Source organism: Mustelus asterias, chromosome 30 (assembly GCF_964213995.1).
Source record: "Mustelus asterias chromosome 30, sMusAst1.hap1.1, whole genome shotgun sequence".
Classification (NCBI taxonomy): domain Eukaryota; kingdom Metazoa; phylum Chordata; class Chondrichthyes; order Carcharhiniformes; family Triakidae; genus Mustelus; species Mustelus asterias.
The window spans coordinates 10,462,713-10,481,892 of NC_135830.1; the positions used below are offsets into that span (position 1 = coordinate 10,462,713).

The 19,180-nt window shown below is 44.7% G+C and overlaps 2 protein-coding genes across 2 annotated transcripts in view; one reads left to right on the forward strand and one right to left on the reverse strand.

Moving 5' to 3' along the window:
* LOC144480752 (uncharacterized) overlaps nt 1-19,180 on the reverse strand; it is a 100,105-nt gene that overhangs the window by 16,582 nt on the left and 64,343 nt on the right. Inside the window, 1 exon segment of the mRNA XM_078200331.1 lies at nt 15,512-15,518. Within this exon segment, the coding sequence (XP_078056457.1) occupies nt 15,512-15,518 (7 nt within the window).
* On the forward strand, nt 3,068-6,902 carry LOC144481049 (uncharacterized). Its single transcript, XM_078200702.1, has 2 exons — nt 3,068-3,121; nt 4,643-6,902. The coding sequence occupies exon 2, from the start codon at nt 4,972-4,974 to the stop codon at nt 5,476-5,478; it is 507 nt and encodes a 168-aa protein (XP_078056828.1). The 5' UTR covers nt 3,068-3,121; nt 4,643-4,971; the 3' UTR covers nt 5,479-6,902.

A 19,180-nucleotide genomic window follows, 5' to 3' on the forward strand; every position in this document is an offset into this window, starting at 1 on the left:
CGGTTGAAGGTCCTGTGCGGTGAAGAAGTCTTGTTCGAACCTGTGCATGAAGATGTTGGCATATTGAGGTGCGCATTTTGTCCCCATGGCTGTTCCATGTGTCTGGATGAAGAACTGGTTGTTGAAGGTGAAGCTATTGTGGTCCAGGATGAAGCGGATGAGTTGTAAAATTGCATCTGGAAACTGGCAGTTGACGGCATTGAGTACTGAGGCCGTTGCAGCAATGCCATCATCATGGGGGATGCTGGTGTAGAGTGCCGAGACATCCATTGTGACGAGGAGTGCTCCTGGTTCAACTGCTCCATGTGTGTTGAGTTTCTGTAGGAAGTCCATAGTGTCGCGACAAAAGCTGGTGGTTCTTTGTACAATGGGTTTCAAGATGCCCTCGACATAGCCGGAGAGGTTCTTGCACAGGGTTCCATTTCCTGAAACGATGGGACGGCCGGGTGTGTTTGCCTTGTGTATTTTTGGGAGGCAGTAGAGATCTCCAATGCGGGGAGTACGTGGGATGAGAGCACGGAGGGTGCTCTGAAGGTCCGGCTCAAAGGTTTTGATCAGAGTGTTGAGTTGACGGGTGTGTTCTTTGGTCGGATCTGTGGGTAACTGTCTGTAGTGTTTCTCGTTGTTCAGTTGTCGGTCCACTGCTTTGCAGTAATCCGTTCTGTTCAATATGACAATGGCCCCTCCTTTGTCTGCTGGTTTGATGACAATGTTGTGGTTGGTCTTGAGAGCGTGGATGGCGTTGCGTTGTGCTTGGGTGATGTTCGGTGCTGTCTTGTGAGTGCGGCTGATGAATTTGGTGTTGACGCACCTCCTGATGGCTTGGGCATACATGTCAAGTCGAGGGCAGCGGCCTTCCGGAGGAGTCCAATTCGACTCTTTCCTCTTCGGTTGCACTGAGGGTCTCTCTGTCTGCTGTTCTGGTTCATTAGCTGTCTCATTGTGTTCGCTGTTGGCCTCTTGGGATTTGTGGAAGAACTCCCGCAGCCTCATTCACCTGATGAATTCCTCTGTGTCTGCTGCGAGACTGATGGGGTCTATTTTGGTAGTGGGGCAAAAGTTGAGCCCTCGGCTGAGAACATTATCCACCCACATTATCTGTACCTTTAAGACCTGGCTGGCTGTAGAGATTTGCATTCTAATTAGTATTCTGTAACTTGATTTCTGTGTCTGTGCACTGTTGGAGAACAGATATCCACTCCATCTGACAAAGGAGCTGTGCTCCGAAAGCTTATGGTATTTGCTACCAAATAAACCTGTTGGACTTTAACCTGGTGTTGTGAGACTTCGAAATGTGGCATGTCAGCTATGACTCTGACCAATTTTTACAGAAAGCATTCTTTCTGGTTGTATCACAGCTTGGTATGGCTCCTGCTCTGCCCAAGACCACAAGGAACTACAAAAGGTCGTAGTGTAGCCCAATCCATCATGCAAACCAAGCTGCCATCCATTGACTGTCTCCACTTCCCGCTGCCTCGGCAAAGCAGCCAGCATAATTAAGGACCCCACGCACCCCGGACATTCTCTCTTCCACCTTCTTCCGTTGGGAAAATGATGCAAAAGCCTGAGGTCACCTACCAACTGACTAAAGAGCAGCTTCTTCCCTGCTGCCATCAGACTTTTGAATGGACTTACCTTGCATTAAGTTGCTCTTTCTCTATATCCTTGCTATGACTGTAACACTACATTCTGCACTCTCTCATTTCTTTCTCTCTGTACGGTATGCTTTGTGTGTATAGCGCGCAAGAAACAGTACTTTTCACTGTATGCTAATACATGTGACAATAATAAATCAAATCGAAACAAAATCAAATCAAATTAAATTTAGCAATTATGCCCTCATTCCATCTTCCAGATCATTAATGTGTAACAGTGAGTGTTCTATGAATATGTGACTGAAAGCACATCTCAGCCAGCGAGACCCCGAGCAGAAGAAGATAAAGGAGATTTGCCAGTGTTGACCTGCAGGAACAACCAAAGCACAAAGAAAGGTCCCCAAGGCAGGGACTCAGAAATATTGGAACAAAAGCCTATCGGCAGGGAGCCAGATCAATTTGCCTTTTTGGTTTGATTTGATTTACTATCATCACATGTATTAACATACAGTGAAAAGTTTTGTTTCTTGTGCACTAAACAGACAAAACATACCATTCATAGAGAAGGAAATGAGAGAGTGCAGAATGTAGTGTTACAGTCATAGCTTGGGTGTAGAGGAAGATCAACTTAATGCAAGGGAAGTCCATTCAAAAGTCTGACAGCAGCAGGGAAAAATCTGTTCTGTTGGTACGTGACCTCAGACTTTTGTATCTTTTTCCCAATGGAAGAAAGTGGAAGAGAGAATGTCCGGGGTGCGTGGGGTGCTTAATTATGCTGGCTGCTTTGCCGAGGCAGCGGGAAGTGTAGACAGAGTCAATGGATGGGAGGCTGGTTTGCGTGATGTATTGGGCTACATTCACGGCCTTTGGTAGTTCCTTGCGGTCTTGGGCAGAGCAGGAGCCCATACCAAGCTGTGATATGGAGCATCTGTAAAAGTTGGTGAGAGTCGTAGCTGACATGCCAAATTTCCTGAGTCTCCTGAGAAAGTAGACGAGTTCCTTGCACTGGGTAGTATTTGAGTCCAAGCTGGGAGTTTTGTGTTTTTAATCAGTATTTTAGCAAGTGCTGAGTAAAAAGGCAGTTTAAATGGTTTTTGAATGTTCGAAGATAATCGGCTTCCAGAAAGTTAAGAAAGGAATAGTTCATTGGTGAACCCTTCAGCATGCAGGTCAGCGGGAGCACCCCCGCACATGCGCAGCTTCCCCTCTCCCTTGGACATGCGCAGTCCCGGGCCGGGGGGAGGGGGAGATCACCGAGCGGCTTCTCGCTCTGTCCGGAGCCTCCAGCCGGTTACCTGGAAACCTTGGCTCGAGGAGGTGCAGGGGGAGGGGAACAATGGGTGGGGGCGGGGCTCCCGTGTCCGCGCGGCGGAGATCCCACCCCCTGACCTTCATGCTGAGGGGTTGACCAATGGGAAGAGTTGGAGGACCGGAAGGACTCTGGTCCTCCAGCCAATCAGAACGCGGGTTTTGTGTGAATGAAGATTGAGCTTCAGACAGACTGAAACTTCCTCTGTGCAACATCTGTGAGTAAAACACTTTCTTTTCTCCCCCTTTCCATTTCTTTTCTCATTCTGGGGGAAATTGGGGACTTGCAGCAACTGAAGGGAAAGGAAGTGAATCCAGGGAGGCTGCAGACTCTGGAAAGGTTGGCCCAGGTTTCTCTCTCTCTCAAACCAGAAAATGATCCATTTCTGCCCACTGTTTGCTGTTAGCCAATTTTCTATCCACGCCAATATGTTATCCCCACAGCATGAATTTTTATTTGCTGTAATAATCTTTAATGTTTCACCTCATCAAATGTCTTCTGGAAATCTAAGTACAGCACATCCACTGATTCCATTTATCCGATTCCCGATGGGGAATTTTAGAAAATTAAACAACACATCAACTATCTCCCTCTGTTAAGACCCGAGAATGAAGCCCAGCAGGACCCGAGGACTCATCAGCCCACAGCTCCAACAGTTTGCTGAGGACCACTTCCCTGGTCATTGTGCTTTTTCAGAGTTCATCCCACACTTCTGTTTTCTGATTTCCAGCTGTTTCTGAGTTTTAACTGTATCCTCTATTGTGAAGACCGAGGCAAAATACTTGTTCAATTAATTTCCCAGCTCCTTATTTTTCATTTTTAATTGCTGGACTCACTTTCTATAAGACTCTTAAGAAATGAAGTAGGGCAAGTGAATGAAGTGACAGTCGGAGAGCACTTTGTGTCCAGTGACCAGAACACTATTAATTTTAAAATAGTTCTGGAAAAAGATAGGAGTGATCCACAGGTTAAGGCCCTAAACTGGAGCAGGGCCAATGTTGTGGGCATTAGGCAGGATCGAGCAGATGTTGATTATGTGAGTCTGTTTGAAGAGAAAGGAATGACTGGCTAATGGGAGGCTTTTAAAAGTGTGATATCAAGAGTCCAGGAGAAGTATATTCCTGCTCAGATGAAGGGAAAGAATGGTAAACACACAGCCATGGAGCATTAAACTTGCCTCGCAGGGCCTCTCATATCAGCGCAAAGACAGCTGCTTTGTGAGACTGCTGGCAGCACAGACGAGGCAGAGATAAGAGTGTCTTGAGAAGAGAGATTCATTGTGAAGGCTCAGGGACGGTTGATAAGATGTAAGAATTCTATTATTTTAATGAACATTCTTTCCTCTCTCGTTCCCCAAAAGCTGTGAATCTCCATCTCACTCACTCTCCCTCCATTCTCACTCTGCTGTATCTAATATTCACCCTCCCAATTCTCCTGAAGGTGCTGATTGAGGCTGATTGACAGATCCATGCTCACTGCTTCCTGTCCAGCAGTCAAAAATCCTAAGAATTCGGAGCTGCAGTTGGCCATTCAGCCCATCGAACTGCCTCAAACATTCATGGAGAATTGGCCGATCTACCTCAGCATCATTTCCCACACTATCCCCTAGATAGAGAGTGAATAGAGCCAACGTTTCGAGTCTGCAGAGAGGAAGGAATGTTCAATAGAAACTTGAATTGTGTGTTCTAAATTTCTATGCTGCACTGACACTGATGACTTCTGTAAACTCCTTTTACAGGGTATCGAAAGAGGAATCACAGGCTGAAATCTCAAACGTCACATCTAGATCTGACAGAGTCATATTCCTTGGGACCTGAATATCATCGGCCTTTGAATCTTTGAGGAGAAATGATTGTCCGGTCTGGTGACTTGAAAAGATTTCAAACATCAGTGTGACTGGAAAAGTGCCAACACACTGCCACACTGGAGTGAGAGTGTTCCAGTGCACTGAGCTTGAACCAGTTACACAGCCTGAATAAATATCACACCATTCACAGCGGGGGTGGGGGGACTGTTCTGTGTGTGGACGAGTCTTCAACTGAAGAGAGAGGAAAGGACACCTGCACCATGGAGAAACCATGGAAATGTGGGGACTGTGGGAAGAGGTACAGATACCCATCTCAGCTGGAAGTTCATCGGCGCAGCCACACTGGGGAGAGACCATTCACCTGCTCTCAGTGTGAGAAGGGATTCACTGATTTATCCACCCTGCGGACACACCAGCGAGTTCACACTGGGGAGAGACCGTTCACCTGCTCTCAGTGTGAGAAGGGGTTCAGTCAATTAGCTAACCTGCAGAAACACCAGCGAGTTCACACTGGGGAGAGACCATTCACCTGCTCTCAGTGTGGGAAGGGATTCACTCAGTTATCCAGCCTGCAGACGCACCAGCGACTTCACACTGGGGAGAGGCCATTCACCTGCTCTCAGTGTGAGAAGGGGTTCAGTCACTTATCCAGCCTGCAGACACACCAGCGAGTTCACACAGGGGAGAGACCATTCACCTGCTCTCAGTGTGGGAAGGGGTTCAGAGCTTCATCCCACCTGCTGAGACACCAAAACGCTCACGAGTGATTCCAGAGGTTGGATTCTGCTGTTATTGTTTCTGCTCTCAATTACATCCAGGACTGCATTTTGTTCATTCTCACAGTTGGTCAATGGGGAGAGTCGGAGGGTTTCTTTCTGCTGGACTGGCCGGTCCCATGACTTTGCCTCCAGTGGGCTGATGCTCTTCGAGTCTTGTTGTGAATACCTGGTTTCAAATTTCACACGGATCACAGAGTGACAGGATGTTAGGAAGTTAAGAGATATTTAGTCAGCATTTCTGTTTGAAACAACCCAAATGCCCATCCAATTTCCTTTGTAATTGTTTATTGTCTCCACTTCCTCCTCCCTCGTAGGCAGCGAGTTTCAGGTCATTACCATTCACTCCATCAAAATATTCTTCCTCACATCCCCCCCTTCCTCTCTGACCCAAAACCATAAATCTGTGACCCCCTCATCCTTGTCCCGTCAGCTAATGGGAACAGCTTTTCTTTGTCCACCTTATCTAAACCTGTCAGAATCTTGTCCACCTCTATCAAATCTCCCCTCAACCTCCTTTGCTCCAAGAGGAACAACCCCAGCCTGACATTGACAATAAAGAACAAACTAACAGAATATGTTAATACCTGAAATCAAATGGGAATGTTTAATTTCTGTTTTAAAGAAATCATGAATATATTGTCCCGTACAATAAAGGGATTTGAATAACTCAGCTTGGGTGCAGTTGAATGAAATGTATCAATCTCGCATCCACCCACAGTCTAGAGGAAGTGTGGAATGTGTAGCTGGAAATCCCTCCCTAACAGCACTGTGGGTGTACTTACACCTTCGGCATTATAGCAGTTCAGGAAGGCAGTGTTGGCGCTGATCGTGGCCGAGGCAGCTACAGGCAGCCACATATTCTGTTATAACTGAAGGACTGCAGATTAAATGCGAGGCATTATGGGACTGGACTATCTTGACCACGTTCCTGTGACTGCTCAGTTTCTGCGATCATGAACCATTAAAGCTGCTGAGCAGGGCTCCGACAGAGGACCAGGTGAGAATATTTACTCAGAATGAGTTAGAATTAAACTTATTCCAGCACCGGCTGGTGTTCAGTGGCTGAGATTCCTGAATCTGTAAAAAGGGGGTCTGACCAATCAACAAACAGTGGTCGGTAGTTAGTTAAGAAGCATTCTCATGCATTGTTTAAATTATTTTATCATAAATTTGTGATCAGAACTGTGAGGGACTTGTAACCCAATAGTTGTTGAATTGACGGTAAACTCCAAGGAGCACTGGACTGAAAAGGGGGTCTGACCAAGAAGTGAAGTGATCTCAGGCATTGTTTAAATTACATCATCATTGGACAACTTCCCCTTTGTGATGTCACAGCGGAGCCATCCTTGAATCAGCCAATGGGAATCACTCTGCTCCGCGGTGACGTCTTCGGGTTCCAGTGCGCAGGCCCGGGCGCGCGGACACGGGAGCCCCGCCCCCACCCATTGTTCCCCTCCCCCTACACCACATCGAGCCAAGGTTTCCAGGCAACCGGCTGACGGCTCCGGTCAGAGCGAGAAGCCGCTCGGTGAGCTCCCCCTCCCCCCGGCCCAGGACTGCGCATGTCCAAGGGAGGGGGAAGCTGAGAATTGCAGGGCAGATCCCACCCCCTGACCTGAGGTGTTGACCAATGGGAAGAGTTGGAGGACTGAAAGGACTCTGGTCCTCCAGCTGATCAGAGCGCTGGCTTTGTGTGAATGAAGATTGAGCTTCAGACTGACTGAAACTTCCTCCTGTCTCCAACATCTGTGAGTAAAACACTTTCTTTTCTCCCCCTTTCCATTTCTTTTCTCATTCTGGGGGAAATTGGGGACTTGCAGCAACTGAAGGCAATGGAAGTGAATCCAGGGAGGGTGCAGACTCTGGAAAGGTTGGCCCAGGTCTCTCTCTCTCTTAAAGACATTGACATCCTTTGCTCCCTCAGCTTGACACATTTATTTGTCTGGCTAAAAGGATGGTCTCTTTCCTAATGTTCACAATTAAATGACTGGTTTCCCCCGGAGATGGCTGACATTTAAGGGGACAGTAAATTAATATAGGACAGAGATATGTCGAGTGTTGTATCAGACAGGTTTATTCCTGGTCCTGCAATAAATACATTTATCATTCCAATCTTGTCATATTGTACTGTAGCTACATTATATATTTCCAGTTATAGAGTCATTACAGCACAGAAGGAGTCCATTGGACAACTCGAGTCCATGCTGACTCTCACAGTAACTTCATAGTTTTTTTGCACATTTTTCATGATTTTCAAGTGACTTCATTGCAGTGTTAATGTAAGCCTCCTTGTGACACTAATTAATAAACAATCAAAACTAAACTATAAACCGCCTTGGCGAACACTTACTTGAAGATCAGAGGCTGAATGTCCTTGATCTTCGGGTAAATGTTCTCCAAGGCGGCCTTCAAGACTCACGACAGTGCAGAATCGCTGAGCAGAAACTGATAGCCAAGTTCCGCACACATGAGGACGGTCTCAACCAGGATCTTGGGTTCATGTCACACTATCTGTAACCCCCACAACTTGCTGGGCTTGCAAAATCTCACTAACTGTCCTGGCTTGAGACAATTCAGTAAGAAGTTTAACAACACCAGGTTAAAGTCCAACAGGTTTATTTGGTCACAAAAGCCGCACAAGCTTTCGGAGCTGCAAGCCCCTTCTTCAGGAGAGTGGGAATTCTGTTCACAAACAGGGCATATAAAGACACAGACTCAATTTACATGAATAATGGTTGGAATGCGAATACTTACAGCTAATCAAGTCTTTAAGATACAAACAACGTGAGACAATTGAGACAACATTGAGACAATTCACACCTCTTTAACCTGTGCTTAACCCTCTCTCCACTCACATTGTACCTGGAAAGACTTGATTACCTGTTAAGATTCGCATTCCAACCATTATCTTATAATGGAGTTTGTGTCTATATGTGCCCTGTTTGCGAACCAAATCCTGCACACAGCTGATGAAGGATCAGTGCTCCGAAAGCTCCTGCTACTAATAAACCTGTTGGACTTTAACCTGGTGTTGTGAAACTTCTTACTGTGTCTACCCCAGTTCAACACCGACATCTCCACATCCAGGACAGGAAGCAGTGAGCATGGATCTGTCAATCAGCCTCAATCAGCACCTTCAGGAGAATTGGGAGGGTGAATATTAGATACAGCAGAGTGAGAATGGAGGGAGAGTGTGTGGGATGGAGATTCACAGCTTTTGGGGAATGAGAGAGGAAAGAATATTCCATGGAAACGAGAATTGTCTGTTCTGAATTTCTATCCTGTACTAACACTGATGAATTTTATAAACTACTTTTGCAGGATAGATTTGCAGAAGGTGAGGATTTACAGGCAGAAATTTCAAATCAAACAACACATCAAGACCTGACAGAGTTATTCATTTGATCAGGACCTGAATATCATTGGCCTTTGAATCTAAAAGGAGAAATCTTTTTCTGTTCTGTCTGCTTCAGAATTCTTTTTTAACATAAATGTAACTGAAAAATCACTGAGACACAGATACACCCGAGTGAGTGTGTTCCAGTGTACTGTGTGGGAAGAGATTTAACCAGTTACAGAGCCTGAAAATACATCGCAGCATTCACAGCGGGGAGAGACTGTACCCGTGTTCTGTGTGAGATTTAACTCACTGTTTAACCTGGAGAGCCACAAGGACACCCGCACCAGGGGGAAACCGTGTAAATGTGGGGACTGTGGGAGGCGATTCAGGGTCCCATCACGGCTGGAATCTCATCGACACATTCACACTGGGGAGCGGCCATTCACCTGCTCTGTGTGCGGGAAGGGATTCACTCAGTTATCCAGCCTGCAGAGACACAATCTCACTCACACCACTGAGGGATCCTTTAAATGCTCTGACTAGGATTGGCTTCAAAACCTCTGGAGAACCAGTGTCCCACCAGGTGTCACAGTGAGGAGAGACTCTTCAGCTGCTCTCACTGCACAAAGAGGTTTAAAAGCTCATCCAATCTGCAGAGACACCAACGAGTTCACACTGGGGAAAGACTATTCACCTGTTCTGACTGTGGGAAGGGATTCACTCAGTTATCCCACCTGCTGAGTCATAATCTCACTTACACCAATGAGAGACCCTTTAAATGTTCTGACTGTGGGAGCAGATTCAAAAGCTCTGGAGAACTGGTGTCCCACCAGCGAGTTCACACCGGGGAGAGACCATTCACCTGCTCTTTGTGTGGGAAGGGATTCACTCAGTCATCCAGCCTGCTCAGACACAAAGTCACTCACACCAATCTGAGGCCTTTCAAATGCTCTGACTGTGGAAGTGGCTTCAAAAGCTCTGACGAGCTGATGTCCCACCAGCGCATTCACACTGAGGAGAGACCGTTCAGCTGCTCTCACTGCTCAAAGAGATTTAGAATATCTTCAGCACTGCTGAAACACCAGCGAGTTCACACTGGGGAGCTGCTCTCAGTGTGGGAAGGGATTCACTGAGTCATCCCTCACGGTAGCACAGTGGTTAGCACTGCTGCTTCACAGCTCCAGGGTCCCGGGTTCGATTCCCGGCTCGGGTCACTGTCTGTGTGGAGTTTGCACATTCTCCTCGTGTCTGCGTGGGTTTCCTCCGGGTGCTCCGGTTTCCTCCCACAGTCCAAAGATGTGCGGGTTAGGTTGATTGGCCAGGTTAAAAATTGCCCCTTAGAGTCCTGAGATGCATAGGTTAGAGGGATTAGCGGGTAAATATGTGGGGGTAGGGCCTGGGTGGGATTGTAGTTGGTGCAGACTCGATGGGCTGAATGGCCTCCTTCTGCACTGTAGGGTTTCTATGATCCAACCCATGGGTACTTCAGTGAGTTCACACTGGGCAGAGGCTGGTCACCTGCTCTGACTGTGATTCACTCAGTCAGCAAACTTGGTGAAACACTAGTGAGTTCACAAGTGATTACAGTTCTGGGATTATTCTTGAGAATCTTTCTTGCCCCTTCTCCAGTGCCTCTATTTCCTTTTTCTAAATGGAGATCACAAATAGACCGTAGAACAGTACAGCACAGGAACAGACCCTTCAGCCCACCATGTTGCGTTAAACATGATGCCAAATTAAACTATTCCTTTCTGCCTGCCCTTGGTCCATATTCCTCTATTCCTCACATATTCATGTGCTTATTTAAAAGCCACTATTGTATCTGCCTCCACCACCACCCCTGGCCGTACAGGGAATCCCTGTAACTCTTTCCTCCCCAGCTGTTGCTAAACCTCAGACTCTGCCTGTCATTCTGCTAATTAACCCAGAACCCCTTCCACACCATTTGTTAGTGGGTTTCTCCGACAAGGTGGCAATTATACTCCGGAAACCAATTTCACAGTATAAAGGTAAAACTTTATTAAAAACCAGTGATCAATGGGAGAAATTATATTGATGATCTCAGATACAGAATACCCAGACCGTTCTAATGTAATCATAAGACCATAAGATATAGGAGCAGAATTAGGCCATTTGGCCCATCGAATCTGCTCTGCCATTAAATCATGGCTGATCTGATTCTTGTCCCCATTCTCCTGTCTTCTCCCCGTAACCCTTGATCCAGTTATTAATCAAGAACCTGCCTATCTCTGTCTTAAAGACACTCAATGACCTGCTCTCCACAGCTCTCCTTCCAAAGATTCACCACTCTGGCTGAAGAAATTCCTCCTCATCTGTTTTAAAGGATCATCCCTTCACTCTGAGGTTGTGCCCTCGAGTTCTACACTCTCCCACTAGTGGAAACTCTTCTCCACGTCCACTCTCTCCAGGCCTCTCAGTATTCTGTAAGTTTCAATTAGATCCCCCCCCCCCCCCCCATCCTTCCAAACTCCAATGAGTACAGACCCAGAGTCCTCAATCGTTCCTCATACGACAAGCTCTTCATTCCAGGGATCATTCTTGTGAACCTCCTCTGGATCCTTTCTAAGGCCAGCACATCCTTCCTTAGATAAGGGGCCCAAAACTGCTCACAATACTCCAAATGGAGTCTGACCAGAGCCTTAGACAGCCTCAGAAGTACATCCCTGCTCTTGTATTCTAGCCCTCTCGACATGAATGCTAACATTGCATTTGCCTTCCAAACTGTCAACTGAACCTGCATGTTAACCTTAAGAGAGTCCTGAACCAGAACTTACAAGTCCCTTTGTGCTTCTGATTTCCTAAGTATTTCCCCAGACCACAATCCCATCAGGGCCTATCCCCATAACACCACTTATTTACCCTGCTCGTTCCGCTGACATGAAGGGACAATTTACTATGGCCAATCAACCTAACCTGCCAATCTTTGGACTGAGGGAAGAAACTGGAGCACCTGGAGGAAACCCACACAGACATGGGGAAAATGTACAAACTCCACACAGACAGTCACCCAAGGCCAGAATTGAACCCGAGTCCTTGGCGCTGTGAGGCAGCAGTGCTAACCACTGTGCCACCATGCCACCCTTTATTCTTCAGTGCAGTTCCACCGTGTACTGTCGGATGTCAGTTCCTTCACAATTTACAAACCACCTCTGCAATCTCACATTCCAATTCCTTCTTTAACCCTCTGTTGGAGTCTCACGCTCATAAGCCATCTTCACACATGTCCCTCCCTGTTAAACGTTGCCTCTCATTTTATTTTTAACCAGACAGTGTTCTTTTGTCATGCTTGTTGGCATCTCTTTTCCCTCTCCAACAAATCATTGTTTTACATTTGTGGAAGGTTTATCAGGTCTTTTAGGATTGTGCTATGTTTTTTACCAATCAGTTTCATCATCCTAGATTCCACTTTCTTACAAAGGAAGCACCATTAAATAATTCTGGAAGAATCTTCAGAAGAAAGTCAAAAGTCAGAGTCAAAGGAGTTCTTCATCTCAATGTCTTTGCTTATTTCCCCCTGTACAGTCCCAATGTCTCAGATGATGGCCAGATGATCAAATTCAGTTCTCTCAAATAGTTCATAGACAAAGAAACAAATATCTCCAAGAGAAAACTGTCACTCATTCATCTCATCTGGACTTCCCTTTCACTCAAATCTTCATAAACACCCAAATGTATGGATTGCTTTAAACTACACTTTCAGGAGTTCTGGAGAATCTTTGGAGTCAAATAAATCATTAAGTATTCTCATAACATACTTTAACAGAAACCGAACATTTCTGTTTGATTCCAGGCATTATCAATTTTGTTCTTTCCCTTAAACACCAGGTAATTTCCATTTTAAATGCTTGAAATAGCAACCCATGTCAGATATTTATCGATTCTAATCTCAAAAGCAGGCTTGTTGGCTTTCTGAAAGGTAAAGTCTTTTATTCTTTGCTTTAATTCTCAAAACTGCGGCCTTCACTCGGATTGTTTGTGAGTGAAACCGTCATCACCTGTTTAAAAAAAAAATCCATCTGGCTCTGGCCAAGATCCCAGTGAGTTAATATGTCCAATCACAGGTTACATTGAAAAACAAAGGCTGTTTGGAGATTTATAAAAATCAACTGTCTGCTGAAAGGGTTAACTTCTCTGTGGAACCGAGAGAGGCGGGGAGTGGGCAGAGGAAACTTGGCAACTGCATCAACTTACATAATTTAAAAAACTTCTCTTGTGTTATTTTCTTCAATTTTGCTCAAATTTCATCTCTTTTGTCTGTCTTTTTTGTAAATGCCAATTTCCAATATTTGCTACTTAATCAAAGTTGAAAGAAATACTTTGTGAAATATGTTGTTAACCAAATCTCAACAATTTTAACTCAGATGTTTTGGAAAGTTGGAACTGGTTTGCTGCCAAACTGCAGCCTTATCTTTGTGTTTTGGGAGCAAATTGGCCTTCACAATTCTAACCTTGAACAACTTAATTTCAAACCCAAATACATTCCTTTCACATTTTAGTACAGTCTGAGTTTATTTCAAACAGAAACACACGGCAGTTCAAATTATATTAATTGCTACTCCCTTTCCAAACTAAGTCTTCGAATCTATGATACTTGCAAAAAACACGCTGCTTTAAGAATTCCTTCAACTGGGCAAACCAACTTGGAGTAAGCGTTGTGGATCATGATGGTGCAGAAGTCATGGCTAACCTCATACACCTGCATTCCCTTATCACACAGGAGAGGCAGAGGAGAGGGGGGAACGCTTTCAATGGCCCTGGTTTTGGAGAAAACAACTACATCTTCTCACTGGTGACTGATTTGTGTCTCAGGTTGTTTGATTTTAGCTAAACACAGGGAGTGGTCTGCTTCAGGGAGGTGTCACTTTGTGGCTGAATTCACTTCCTCAAAGTCCCAATGGCATCTTCTAACTCTTCACTTGATCTGATATTTTCTGACTGTAAATCAATATCTTGTTCCAAAGTTTGGCCAAACTCTGAGATTTTTCTGAGCTCCACTCACCCTATCATCTGCCCCCTGTTCCCAATGTAACTGATTGTCCAGGTCAGACGTGCTCTCCTGCCAGCAATCAGCTCCATTCTGCAGCTTATCCACCAGTTCCCTCAACTCTTTATATTTTGTACTCAGCTGTGAGGCAACAGGTTTCCAATGTAACTGTAAATTAATTTATTCTGGACTTTTTCCAATTCACTATTTCCTTTCTGAATCTCTTTAGAAAACCTATCAAGGACCCGCTCGTAATCTCCGTCACATTCTTCTCCACCTCCCAGGGTATCTTTTACTCCTCGTGCCCTTGACTCCGTTGTCAAACTGTCAGTCACATTGTAGCAGATGCCAAAGCCATTGTTGTATTTGCTTTTTTGAGGCAGCAGTGCTCACCACTGTGCCACTGGATGGAATGCTGGCCCAGTGGAGAGAAACATAGAAACTAGAAGCAAGAGTCGGCCATTTGGCTCTTTGAATCTGCTCCACCAGTCATCTTGATCATGGCTGATCATCGAATTCAATTTCCTGATTCCCCCCTTCCTTCCAGATCCCTTGATCCCTGTAGCCCCAAGAGCTATATCTCATGTCTTCTTGATATCAGACAATGTTTTGGTGTAAAATATAGGGTGACATGGTGGCACAGTGGTTAGCCAGGGACCCATTTAATTCCAGCCTTGGGTGAGTGTCTGTGTGGAGTTCGCATGTTCTCCCTGTGTCTGCGTGGGCGTCCTCCGGGTGCTCCAGTTTCCACCCACAGATCAAAGATGCCCAGGTTCAGTGGATTTGCAATGTTGAATTCCCTCTTCGTCTCCCAAGCTGTGTGGGTTAGATAGGTTAGCCATGGTAAATGTGTGAGATTACAGGGATAGGGCAGGGGAGAGGGCCTGGGTAAGGTGCTCTGTTAGAGAGATGGTGCAGACTCGATGGTCCGAATGGTCCCTTCTGCACTGGAGGGATTCTATGATTCAATGAACACAGGAATGGTCAGAATTATTTCACATGTCCCAAATTTTAAATAACCATTACAATTAAAGCTCTCTCATACTCACATGTGTGGGTTTGAATCTGGATTAAAATTCCCACAAGTTTAGCAAAGTATCCTGGAATCATGTCTCTGGCCAGTAAATGTGGTTCTAGGTTCACAACTTTTGTGAAAAAAAGCTTTATTAATTACACGTCCTTGATTTAAATCTGTTTGACTGTGAGTATGAGAGTTTAAATTGTAATGGTTATTTAAAATTTGGGACATGTTAAATAATTCTGACCATTCCTGTGTTCATTGAATCATAGAATCCCTCCAGTGCAGAAGGGACCATTCGGACCATCGAGTCTGCACCATCTCTCTAACAGAGCACCCTACCCAGGCCCTCTCCCCTGCCCTATCCCTGTAAATCTGTTTGATTTAAATCACAGACAGAAAACCTGAAAGCTTGAAGCATTCAACCCACAAATATCATCCATACACAAGCAGAGAAACTTAGCATGTGCTTTACAACAACGACGACCAAAATTACTTCCTTAAGCGTTCTTGTGGTTCTGTTTTGAAACTACCAAAAATGCCTTTAATTAAAGACTCAAGATAAGGTTAATTCCCCAGAAAGATAAACCTTAACAAATGTAGCCCAAAACAATGATAAAACACATCTACAAACATCCACATAAAACAAATGAAACACACAGATTCTCACAGCTCGTAAATTTCAAACAATGAATCCTCAGCATTCTCTCTCGCAGCTATAGCTTCTTGAAGCGACAGAGCACTACAAACATTTCACAATGTACATTAATGATTTGGAAGATGGAACTGAAGGCACTGTTGCTAAGTTTGCAGATGATACAAAGATATGTAGAGGGACAGGTAGTATTGAGGGAGCAGGGGGGCTGCAGAAGGACTTTGATGGGCTAGGAGAGTGGGCAAAGAAGTGGCAGATGGAATACAATGTGGAAAAGTGTGAGATTATGCACTTGGGGAGGAGGAATGGAGGCATCGACTATTTCCTAAATGGGGAAATGCTTCGGCAATCAGAAGAACAAAGGGACTTGGGAGTCATTGTTCAAGATTCTCTTAAAGTTAACGTGCAGGTTTAGTTGGCAGTTTGGAAGGCAGATGCAATGTTAGCATTCATGTCAAGAGGGTTAGAATATAAGAGCAGCAATGTACTTCTTAAAATGTATAAGGCTCTGGTCAGACCCCATTTGGAGTATTGTGAGCAGTTTTGAGCCCCACATCTAAGGAAGGATATGCTGGTGTTGGAAAGGATCTGGAGGAGCTTCACAAGAATGATCTCTGGAATGAAGAGCTTGTTGTCGTATGAAGAATGGTTGAGGACTCCGGGCCTGCACTCATTGGAGTTTAGAAGGATGAGGGGAGATCTTATTGAAACTTATAGGAAAAACTAGAACTAGAGGGCACAACCTCAAGCTAAAGGGATGATCCTTTAAAACAGAGATGAGGAGGAGTTTCTTCAGCCAGAGAGTGGTGAATCTGTGGAACTCGTTGCCGCAGAAGGCTGTGGAGGTCAGTTCATTGAGTGTCTGTAAGACAGAGATAGATAGGTTCTTGATTAATAAGGGGATCAGGGGTTATGGGGAAAAGGCAGGAGAATGGGGATGAGAAAAATATCAGCCATGATTGAATAGCGGAGAAGACTCGATGGGTCTGGTGGCCTATTTCTGCTCCTACGTCTTATGGTCTAAGCTCACAACTCCTTGATTAAAATAAGACACAAGATCCTTCATTCCCCTTCATTATAACTTAAACTTTTTTTAGCCAACTTCCAAGGCCTGATTTTATCGGAAACATCAAGTCTTTGTTGATTTAAAATCCCAAACATGTTGCCAGCTGCAAAATCGTTGTTCTTTACCTGGGGTTGAGGTGACAACACGATAAAATCCTCACAGTTCTTCCAAATTCCTCCAGGCGCCACATAAAATTTTCACATTTCACTGGTTCCCATAAATCCTCAATCAAAAACTAAAATAGACACATGAGTTTCCAGGTGATTTACAAACAAATGAAATGTCTGCTGAAAGGATTAACTTTTCTACAGAACCTAAAGGGGTCGGGAGTGAGCAGAAAAAACTTGGCCCACAATTACTTCACTTTACATATGATGGGGGTTTTTCTCGGAGGCTACGTATTGAGCTGAACCCAGTTAATACAAAGATTTGCAAAAGACAATATACTGGTTAAATGCATTACTTATTGAGAAAGGCAGCTGGGCAGTCCAATTCCTTTCTAAAGTTACAATACATTGGCCCTTTAGTTATACTATTTTGAAAGTTCATTTCACCCGCCCACTCTGTCATCCTAACTGGATGCTCCAATCATGTTCGTGCACAATATTTACCTTGGCCAATAACATCCTTTCTTCTGGAAGAATGGGAATTCATTGGTCTGTAGAATCTGAAAGTTCCTGCCCACTGTTACTTTGCAACATCCACTTACGTAGGTCCATAGGGTTCAAAGGTTGCTTTCTGACTGACTCTCAGCACGGGCGGCACGGTGGCACAGTGGTTAGCACTGCTGCCTCACAGCACCAGGGACCCGGGTTCGGTTCCCAGCTTGGGTCACTGTCTGTGTGGAGTTTGCACATTCTCCCTGTGTCTGCGTGGGTTTTCTCCGGGTGCTCAGGTTTTCTCCCATAATCCAAAGATGTGCTGGTTAAGTGGATTGGATATGCTAAATTGCCCCCGAGTGTCAGGGGGACGAGCTAGGGTAAATGGGGATAGGGCCTGGGTGGGATTGTGGTTGGTGCAGACTCAATGGGCCAAATGGCCTCCTTCTGCACTGTAGGATTCTGTGACTCTGTGATAACTTCTATTACATAGCTTATAGGGTTCAAAAGTTCCTTTCACTGTCTGCTGAGCCATCCCTTATCAGTAAAAAATGAATAATTCTATTCATTCTAATGTCTGGGAAGTGCGTATTTTCTATAATTCATACTGATAAAAACTGTGTTCTGTGGCTTCACTGCTCTGAAAGAATGTGGCCTGTCTCACTCAGCTTTTATCCCATTATGCTTTAGGGCAGTCTGCAGTTTGGCCAAGGTATACATTTTAGTACAAAAAGTGCATATTTACATCTGAAATACATGTTTAAATTCTCTACCAGTGGTTATATGTGTCTCTATGCAGACAGTACCTTTGTATAATATAAATAAGGCACATTGTGGTCCTTATTCTACGTTAGTCTAAGTCAGTCCACCCTGTTTCAATAGCCTTTATTAGTTTTTAATCTCAAGGTATTCTGAACCCCTCTAACAAAATAACTTTAAAAAACTTAAAGTTTATAATTAGTCTCAAGTAAGCTTACATTAACACTGCAATGAAGTTACTGTGAAAAATCCCCTCTCTAACAACAAAATAAACTTGATTTTAAACTTCATCTATGAATTTTTTTGTTATATTCCTCAACCTATTTTAATTTGATCAGTTTTTTGTTAGGGATGGGTAATTTCTATTCTTTATAAACTGGTTCACTCATTTTGTTAATTCTACATGGGCTCGGAGAATCAGAACCCAGACTTTATCATCCTTATCCTTTTTCTCCTTTTGCCACCACTTTCTCTCTGTTTTGCGGGAGGGTCGTGGGGATTCCAATCAGACCGAATCATTTATTATAAAAGTAAAACAAAAACAGAAAATGCTGGAAAATCCCAGCAGATCTGACAGCATCTGTAGGGAGAGAATAGAGGCAACGTTTCAAGTCTGGATGACCCTTCATGAGAGCTCCTATGAAGTGTCATCCAGACTCAAAATGTTGGCTCTATTCTCAAATCATTTTATCGATAAGTTCCTTGTTCTTAGTTTCCAAAAGACAGGTAAGAAATCTGTCCAGTCCCTACTCGAGCTCTGAATTTTTCACTGGCCATGCTTGGGTAGGATCATAACCATTAGAATCCACTCTTAGACGTCCACTTTTCAGTCCAGTGCTACTTGGAGTATACCGTCACTTCACCGACTACCGGGTCACAAGTCCCTCACAGTTCTTATCACAAATCTATGATGAAATAATTTAAACATGCCTGAGAACACTTCTTAACTTCTTAGTCAGCTTCCTACCCCCGTCTGTTGATTAGTCAGCCCCCTTTTTTACAGATTCCAGGTTTCTCAGCCGCTGAACACCAGCCGGTCCTGCAATAATCTCATAGAATCTCTACAGTACAGAAAGAGGCCATTCGGACCATCAAGTCTGCACCAACCACAATCCCACCGACCCTATCCCCATAACCCCATGCATTTACCCTCGCAAGACCCCCTGACACAAAGGGGCAATTTAGCATGGCAAATCCACCTAACCCGTACTTCTTTGTACTGTGGAAGAAAACCGGAGCACCTGGAGG